The 9,658-nt window shown below is 45.4% G+C and overlaps 1 protein-coding gene across 1 annotated transcript in view; it reads left to right on the top strand.

Annotated features, from left to right (window-relative positions):
• The window catches only part of LOC115203507 (neogenin), a gene marked incomplete in the record, with an annotated part of 232,472 nt that extends 223,891 nt beyond the window's left edge, over window positions 1-8,581 (top strand). The window contains 6 exon segments of the mRNA XM_029768240.1: window positions 1,144-1,382; window positions 1,688-1,780; window positions 2,329-2,502; window positions 3,092-3,370; window positions 5,214-5,344; window positions 6,309-8,581. Coding sequence (XP_029624100.1) covers window positions 1,144-1,382; window positions 1,688-1,780; window positions 2,329-2,502; window positions 3,092-3,370; window positions 5,214-5,344; window positions 6,309-6,392 — 1,000 coding nt within the window.
• Between the last annotated feature and the right edge of the window lie 1,077 nt (window positions 8,582-9,658).

Below are 9,658 nucleotides of genomic sequence, written 5' to 3'. Positions count from 1 at the left end.
CCCCCCTTCAACCGGCATCCCCCCCTTCAACCCATCACCCCCTCCCCCCCTTCAACCGGCATCACCCCCCCCCTTCAACCGGCATCACCCCTCCCCCCCTTCAACCGACATCACCCCTCCCCCCCTTCAACCGACATCCCCCCCCCTTCAACCGACATCCCCCCTCCCTTATTACTGGTAGCCAGTAACAAACCGGTCCTGAACATCTCTAAAATTAAGAGCATTGTATTTGGTACAAATCATTCCCTAAGTTCTAGACCTCAGCTGAATCTGATCATTTAATGGTGTAGCTGTTGAACAAGTTGAGGAGACTAAATGACTTGGCGTTACCTTAGATTGTAAACTGTCATGGTCAAAACATATAGATTCAATGGTTGTAAAGACAGGGAGAGGTCTGTCTGTAATAAAGAGATGCTCTGCTTTTTTGCCACCACACTACAAAAAGCAAGTTCTGCAGGCTTTACTTTTGTCTAATCTTGATTATTGTCCAGTCGTGTGGTCCAGTGCAGCAAGGAAAGACCTAGTTAAGCTGCAGCTGGCCCAGAACAGAGCGGCATGTTTTGCTCTTAATTGTAATCAGAGGGCTGATATAAATACTATGCATGCCAGTCTCTCTTGGCCAAGAGTTTTTATAAGAAACATTAATGTGTTGAAATTCCAAATTGTTTGCATAGTCAACTTACACACAGCTCTGACACACACACTTACCCCACCAGACATGCCACCAGGGGTCTTTTAAGTCCCCAAATCCAGAACAAATTCAAAGCGTACAATATTATATAGAGCCCTTATTGCATGGAACTTCCTTCCATCTCAGATTGCTCAAATAAACAGCAAACCTGGTTTCGAAAAACAGATAAATCAACACCTCACGGTAAAATAACGCTCCCCTATTAGACCTAGATAGCGTGTGTGTATGCATTGATATGTAGGCTACGTGTGCCTTTAAAAAAAATATATGTTCTGTCCTTGAGCTGTTCTTGTCTATTACTATTCTGTATTATGTCATTCTGTATTATGTTTCATGTTTTGTGTGGACCACAGGAAGAGTAGCTGCTGCTTTTGCAACAGTTAACGGGGATCCACCTCCCCTTTTCAACCTCGACATCTCAACCCCCAATGTTCCTCTTCTCTACCTCATAGGAAGCGGGCGGCCTCCAAGTCGTCCAACAGCTCCCACAAGTACAAGGGCAACTCCAAGGACCTGAAGCCTCCAGACCTATGGATCCACCATGAGCGGCTGGAGCTCAAGCCCATTGACAAGTCCCCCGAGCCCAACCCGGTGATGACTGACACCCCCATCCCCCGCACCTCGCAGGACATCAACCCCGTGGACCCCAGCCTGGACAACAGCCTGCTGCAGAGACGGAACTCCTACCGAGGTCAGATTGATGTAGTCACTTTGGGGATTCCTTTGTCTGTGTTTTGAAGAGGCAATGTCTTTGTTGTTGTCATGCTAAACATTTCCTGCTTTTCATACATTTAACATTTCATACATTGTGTTTAGAGGGAAGAATCACCACTAACCAAACACAGCCTCATGACTGAGTCACAGATTTCTCTCAGGAGCCAGATTACCAAATCCTTCGATTGTTCCTGTCAATCCAAGAACAATTAGTTACATTTTCAGACGTTCTTCATTCAGAGTCACTACCAATAGTGATCAAGGAAAAACTCTGACTTGCAGGCCACGAATCAGAAGACAGCATATCTGCACTGGCAGGGCGCCGGGGGATGCGGCCTAAAATGATGATGCCCTTCGATACGCAGCCCCCCCAGCGTAAGTGTGTGTGTGTGTGTGTGTGTGTGTGTGTGTGTGTGTGTGTGTGCGCGCGCGCGCACACGCACGCCTTGTGAATGTGTGTGTGCTTGGGATCTGTACTCTCACCGGTCAATAGACTATTTACCACTCAGACTATCGTACTGTTCAGCTGAAAGGAAAATAATATGCTGGTTTCTTCCTCCCGTGATAATGCACTACAGTCAATAGACTGAGAGCACTACAGTCAACATGTGGTTCTATAGGATCTGTTTCTATATTTTAGCCTTCATCTCATTTCAGTTTTTTAACACATTCATGGCCACCAAATTACGCTGCCAATTCAAATATACATCAGACGCACTCTGTGGAGTTATTGTATACATGTGTATGGTTAAATACTACTGCTTTATGGTGTCACTATGAACCTGGCGTGTGTGTGTGCTTGCACGAGCATGTGTGTGTATTTGAACAGCAGTGCTTCCCCAGCCCTTGGTCAGTGCGGCTGGTTAAATGTTGTTGTCTCTGTGTGTGTGTGTGTGTGTGTGTGTGTGTGTGTCCATTCACAGCTGTGATTAGCGCTCACCCCATCCATTCCCTTGATAACCATCACCACCATTATCACACGGGCAGCGTGGCATCCCCGACACGCAGCTACCTCCATCACCACCAGGGCAGTGCCCACCTGCGCCCGCATGCCTGCGCCACCCCCATCTCCTGTCGAGACATGGTGGGCTCCACAGGTGAGAGACCGCTGCCACCCGCAGGATGGAGGAGGGATTACAAGCTGGCAGCGCCAAGGGCCCACCTGGTCGTTCTGTCTTTCTGGCCTGATTTTGAGGAAGAACACAGGAGCATTATCTTTCATCTTCATGTCCATCCTCTTATCTGTGGGTCCACTGTGGGGCTGTCACATCCTCTTATCTGTGGGTCCACTGTGGGGCTGTCACATCCTCTTATCTGTGGGTCCACTGTGGGGCTGTCACATCCTCTTATCTGTGGAGTGGTCTCATTTCATTGTTCTTATGGCCTTGTCCACTATTCACTCACCCATACTCATTAGTGTGTGACTTGCCTAGTTAAATAAAGGTAAAACAATATTCATTTATAATACATGAAACCAGTCATGACACCTTTGAGTGTTGCAGAACCAAACAACCTTTAACACATTTATTCCATATTTTCCACCAAACTCATCAGGCTTCATCCTGACGTTGATACTAACGCCTCTTGTTTATGGACACTACCACGCTAGAACCCAGGCTATACACATACTGTATCAAACACACCATCCACTGACCTGTCCCCCCCACACTCCTTTTGTGACTGCAGAGTCGGTGAGGAACACCCCCAGCACAGAGCCCCTCCCGCCCCAGGCCCAGCCCCCCTGCCAAGCCGAGCACCAGCACCCGGACCCCGAGGGCAGCTACCAAGGCTCCACGGCCACTGACGATGAGCCCAGCGCCAGCGGCAGCTACTGCAGCGCCGGCCAGCCCCCCACCGCCCACGTGCGCCCCACTCACCCCCTCAAGAGCTTTGCCGTACCCGCCAACCCCGCTGCCAACTTCGAGTCGCCTGCCCTGCCCAGCACACCTCTGCTTACTCAGACTGGTGAGGAGCGCACACACACATACATACACGTACACACATATACATATATATACATACATACATACACACACACACACACACACACACACACACACACACACACACACACACACAATGCACACCAGGTGTATGTACAAATAAACGTAACTGACAAAATAAAGGAAACACCAACATAGTGTCTTAATAGGGCCACCAGAACAGCTTCTGGTGACATAGATTGTACAAGATTCTACAAGTGTCTGGAACTCTATTGGAGGGATGTGACACCGTTCTTTTTTCTTTTTTAACCCTTTTTTTCCCCCCCAATTTCGTGGTATCCAATTGGTAGTCACAGTTTTGTCTCATCGCTGCAACTCCCGTACGGACTCTGGAGTGGCGAAGGTTGGGAGCCATGCGTCCTCCGAAACACAACCCAACCCAGCCGCACTGCTTCTTGACACAATGCCCATCCAACCCGGAAGCCAGCCGCACCAATGTGTCGCAGGAAACACCGTACACCTGTCGACCTGGTCAGCGTGCACTGCGCCCGGCCCGCCACAGGAGTCGCTAGTGCGCGATGGGACAAGGACATCCCTGCCGGCCAAACCCTCCCCTAACCCAGACGACACTGGGCCAATTGTGCGTTGCCCCATGGACCTCCCGGTTGCGGCCGGCTGCGACAGAGCCTGGACTCGAACCCAGAATCTCTAGCAGTACAGCTAGCACTGCGATGCAGAGCCTTAGACCACTGCGCCACCCGGGAGGCGTGACACCATTATTCCACTAGAAATTCAATCGTTTGGTGTTTTGTTGATGGTGGAAAACCCTGTCAGGTGCCGCTCCAGAATCTCCCATAAGTGTTGGATTGGGTTGAGATCTGGTGACTGACACACACACACACACACACACACACACACACACACACACACACACACACACCCTATGCTCCTTTGAGACACCTGTTTCAAAGTCACTGAGATCTCTTCTTCCATCCATGGTAGCCAAAATAACGGGCAACTGGTCATTTGTAGACACCCTAAGAATGATGGGATGTTAATTGCTTAATTAACTCAGGAACCACGCCTGTGTGGAAGCACCTGCTTTCAATATACTTTGTATCCCTCATTTACTCAAGTGTTTCCTTTATTTGGGCAGTTACCTGTACATGTGTTTTCCACTCCCAAACTGCAGATGAACATAGACTGTAGGTAGAGCTTCTTGAGAAAGGAAAGGAAACGCATGTAAAGAAGATGACTTGTGATTCCCTCTAACTATCAATCCATTTGGAACTGTCTGTCCTGCCTGTCCTGTCTGTCTCTCTGTGTCTGTCTCTCTCTCTGTGTCTGTCTCTCTCTCTGTCTCTCTCTCTGTCTCTCTCTCTGTGTCTCTCTCTTTCTCTCTGTGTCTCTCTCTGTGTCTCTCTCTGTGTCTCTCTCTGTGTCTCTCTCTGTGTCTCTCTCTGTGTCTCTCTCTGTGTCTCTCTCTGTGTGTGTCTCTCTCTCTCTCTCTCTCTCTCTCTCTCTCTCTCTCTCTCTCTCTCTCTCTCTCTCTCTCTCTCTGTCTCTGTCTCTGTCTCTGTGTCTGTCTCTGTGTCTGTCTCTGTCTCTGTGTCTGTCTCTCTCTCTGTGTCTGTCTCTTTCTCTCTGTGTCTGTCTCTTTCTCTCTGTGTCTGTCTCTTTCTCTCTGTGTCTGTCTCTTTCTCTCTGTGTCTCTCTCTGTGTCTCTCTCTGTGTCTCTCTCTGTGTCTCTCTCTGTGTGTCTCTCTCTCTCTCTCTCTCTCTGTCTCTCTGTCTCTCTGTCTCTCTGTCTCTCTGTCTGTCTCTCTGTCTGTCTGTGTCTCTCTCTCTTTCTGTCTGTATCTCAGGGCCCCAGCTCCACTCAGTAAAGACAGCTTCCATCGGCACCCTGGGCAGGGTACGCCCCCCCATGCCAGTCACGGTGCCCAGTGCGCCAGACGTGCCCGAGACCAGCAAGATGCTGGAGGATGTAGACAGTGTGAGTACTGCTCCCCCCAGGTCTTAGTGTAGAAAGGCTACAACATGCCAATGTCTGATTATGACTGTTAAATCAGCTGGCATATCATCTATTGTTGGTTGTTATTGTAGTTTGTACACACTTTAAATACAGGAAGTACACATTAATTACTATGTCATGTTGGGGTAAAAACCTGGTCATAGATCAATCAAGCCCATTGAACTAGTAAATACATTCCAAGAGCATGTCATGTTTCATTTTGGACACAATCCAAATGACATTGACATGGATTTTAATCACGTTTCTGTTTCCTTTCTCTCTTTATTCTTTACAACTTGTTGCCTCCTTCACTGTTTCATGGTGTTAACGTTGGCTGCTTGTGATCATTGATATTATTGCATTTAATTTCTAATAATTCCTCTAAACCCATTGGAATGGTTTTGCCCATGATAATTCCCCTTAACCCATTGGAATGGTTTTGCCCATGATAATTCCCCTTAACCCATTGGAATGGTTTTGCCCATGATAATTCCCCTTAACCCATTGGAATGGTTTTGCCCATGATAATTCCCCTTAACCCATTGGAATGGTTTTGCCCATGATAATTCCCCTTAACCCATTGGAATGGTTTTGCCCATGATAATTCCCCTTAACCCATTGGAATGGTTTTGCCCATGATAATTCCCCTTAACCCATTGGAATGGTTTTGCACATACATTGATGTCTTGCCCCCTTTCAATGCCTTAACATATTGGTTGGCTGTTGATGCTGCTTTGTTTGTCTTGGACTTGGCTTCATGCTGCAGTCCCATTGACCAATTCCCCACCTCACCCACCCTTTATTTTGTAAACCTCATTACTCCCACCCCCTCCAAAAACAAACTGACCCTCTCCTCTCCCTTCCCCAGGTCCTTGCCTCCCTCCCCTCCTCCCTCCCCTCCTGTTCCTCCCTTGCTCCCCGCAGTAACCCTGTTCCTTTCCCTCAGAGCTACGAGCCTGATGAGTTGACAGAGGAGATGGCCCACCTAGAGGACCTGATGAAGGACCTGAACGCTATAACCACAGCCTGAGAACCACACGCCCACTCACCACGCTGCTCACACACACATACAGGCAGACACACACACACACTGCCAGCCCTCAGAAAACTGGGAGCCTGATGCCCGGATACAAAATGTATACCGTCAATGGATCCTACACACCCCACTCAAGACAAACAAAAAATCTAAACTGAAACTTTTCAACTTTTGGCTTACCTTGCTCAGTCTCAGGAAGGAGATGGCCATTTAAAAAAACGACAGTTCACCTTTTTATGAAGAAACATTCTCAGAGACGATATCTAACATTGGTCGCTTTCAACCAGAAGATTGTGAATTTTCTCAGCAAAAAAACTGAAATGCATCAGAAGGTTGTTCTCATACTTTGATTGCCGGGGAGACCGCTCCTATGGTTGCCGGGGAGACCGCTCCTATGGTTGCCGGGGAGACCGCTCCTATGGTTGCTCCAACAGACATCATATTGTGATTCCAAGTCAAGAGGAAGAGTCAAATATGCCGGTATTTCATGTTGGTGCTCACGAAACACAATCTAAACACAGTGTTTGTTTAATTAGTGTCACTTATTTGTGCGTTTTTGTATATCTATTGCCCTGTTTCAGTGAAGTGAACATTGGACAACAGTCCCCTCCATTTACATAAAAGCGGAAATTTTATAGCTATCATTTTGATCCAATGACGTCTGTTTTCCCTACTCTGTGTTATATATTGTGCCAAGTCTCTTATTATTCTCTAATATGCCATGTATTTTTTTACATATCCGTATAGATATGTACATATGTTTTAAAAAAACGGCCTCATTCTATTCCCCCCCTAGCCTAGCCAATCATTTCATTTTATTTGGGAGGAGAGTGACAAAATAGACCCTCAAATGCTCGCTTTTCATATCTAGTGGGGAGATGCCTTGCGTGTTAGTACATTACATTTGAATGGATTCTTGCATTCTCTGGCATTGTGTTGCCCTTTTGTACATTGAAATGTTCAGTCTTTTTTTGTTTATGGGGGCTCCGTTTCAAAAAGCCTTACGAAACGTTTACATTGGAGATGACTGTGCCCTCTGTGGACGTTTTCCAGTTACACTGTGATCCCTCTGACACGCAGCGTCACCACTCTCAGGCCAGACTGGCCTTGGAGTGCCAAGTAGTAGGGCTTGTTAGCTGGTGACCCTTCAGAACCATCTGTGGGACATGAACCCTCCGGAGGCTGCTGGACTCGGAGTGCCTCACCCCGCAATCACACATCCTACCCAGTCAGTCGTTTCAATGGAATGGCAATATATCATATGAAAGTGCTATGAAATGGATGTCATGTTTCCAAGAGCCAATATTTGGTTGAAGAGGTCTGTTTTTTGCTCTTTATCTCTCTCTGTCATGTGAAAACCAGGTTTTTCAATCAAGGATAAGTGTTTACTGTTATCTGAGGTCTCTTAAATAAACACTGCTTCATCGCTCTTTTTAAATGCTACTTGCAGCGATGTTGGCCTATTGAATGGGACTCCCAGATTCAGATTTTTTTTTACATGTAGTTTGTTTTGTATGAAGAAAAAATAAACTTGTTCTGTACACAATTCCAATGTAAAAAATGAAATATGATAATGTAAGAAGCTAGTTTTTCATCTGCCCTCTTACCCAAAGAAGTGTAATTGCAATCCTAGTTACATGCTCTACTTTTGTGAATACCATGTTTCTCATAATGTACATCGTCATGAATGTCAATATAACTGTAAGAGATTTTACTTATGGATACAAAAGGAACATGTAAAAAAAAAAGAAAAAAAAAGTGGACCGTAGGAAAACAATGACAGGACGCTAACCTGTTGAATAACCTATTAAGTTGTAGACAGTCAAGCCTGTATTGCACTTTTTCACCATTTTTGAAAAAAAAAAACTTTCTTCCATATCTTGTTTTAAATATAAAAGCGGTGTTTCTGTAACGTAGTGTCCTAGGTTAGCAGCAGGCAGCTGGTCTTGTTTTAATGTTCATTTGCTTTTGAGATATGAAATTGAGCAGCAGGTTTTACTGTGCTGCTGATGAGGTATTATGTTGCTTGTTTCTGTACAGAGATATCTTTGCTTTCTGTAGAATATTCTGTGGCTTAAAAAAAGAAGAAAAAAAATTCAAAAAAAAAGTTATTTTTTATTTTTATTGGTGCTCTTATACATTGTGTATCCAACTATTATGAATACTAACAAAGTTGAAGTTTCTACTTGTCTGTTTTGTCATGTATGTCGTATTTTCTTGGTTGTGTGTGTTTGTCGTACATGCGTGTGCGTGGGCGTCAATCTATTTCTCCATGAGACTTTTTAATGGGTGACTTACTGCCTGCCCTCATTGACTAGGTGTAACATAGTAAATGTAAATCCAGGACACTCAAATTATTATATGTTACGTTTGTATGGAAACAAGACAGGTGGTTACTTAAGGTAAAAACAAAAGGAGAGTGGATGGATGGGCGTTATAACGTCTAGGATTTACGCACAGAAAAATACAAAATGCTCTAGGATCAGGTTGCTGTACACACCCTGCCTTACTTATTCTCTATACTACTCACTGTAGCTCTGCTTAATACCAGTAACCAGTCATTGACCTGTTGGCACAGGCAACACTTTCATATACTGAGAGTCAACCATATATACAGTGGGGCAAAAAAGTATTTAGTCAGCCACCAATTGTGCAAGTTCTCCCACTTAAAAAGATGAGAGGCCTGTAATTTTCATCATAGGTACACGTCAACTATGACATACAAAATAAGAAAAAAAATCCAGAAAATCACATTGTAGGATTTTTAATGAATTTATTTGCAAATTATGGTGGAAAATAAGTATTTGGTCACCTACAAACAAGCAAGATTTCTGGCTCTCACAGACCTATAACTTCTTCTTTAAGAGGCTCCTCTGTCCTCCACTCGTTACCTGTATTAATGGCACCTGTTTGAACTTGTTATCAGTATAAAAGACACCTGTCCACAACCTCAAACAGTCACACTCCAAACTCCACTATGGCCAAGACCAAAGAGCTGTCAAAGGACACCAGAAACAAAATTGTAGACCTGCACCAGGCTGGGAAGACTGAATCTGCAATAGGTAAGCAGCTTGGTTTGAAGAAATCAACTGTGGGAGCAATTATTAGGAAATGGAAGACATACAAGACCACTGATGATCTCCCTCGATCTGGGGCTCCATGCAAGATCTCACCCCGTGGGGTCAAAGTTATCACAAGAACGGTGAGCAAAAATCCCACAACCACACGGGAGGACCTAGTGAATGACCTGCAGAGAGCTG

The sequence above is a fragment of the Salmo trutta genome, chromosome 12 (assembly GCF_901001165.1).
Source record: "Salmo trutta chromosome 12, fSalTru1.1, whole genome shotgun sequence".
Classification (NCBI taxonomy): Eukaryota; Metazoa; Chordata; class Actinopteri; order Salmoniformes; family Salmonidae; genus Salmo; species Salmo trutta.
The sequence above is the reverse complement of the archived record's forward strand: the minus strand, read 5'-3'. Positions and strand labels throughout refer to the sequence as shown.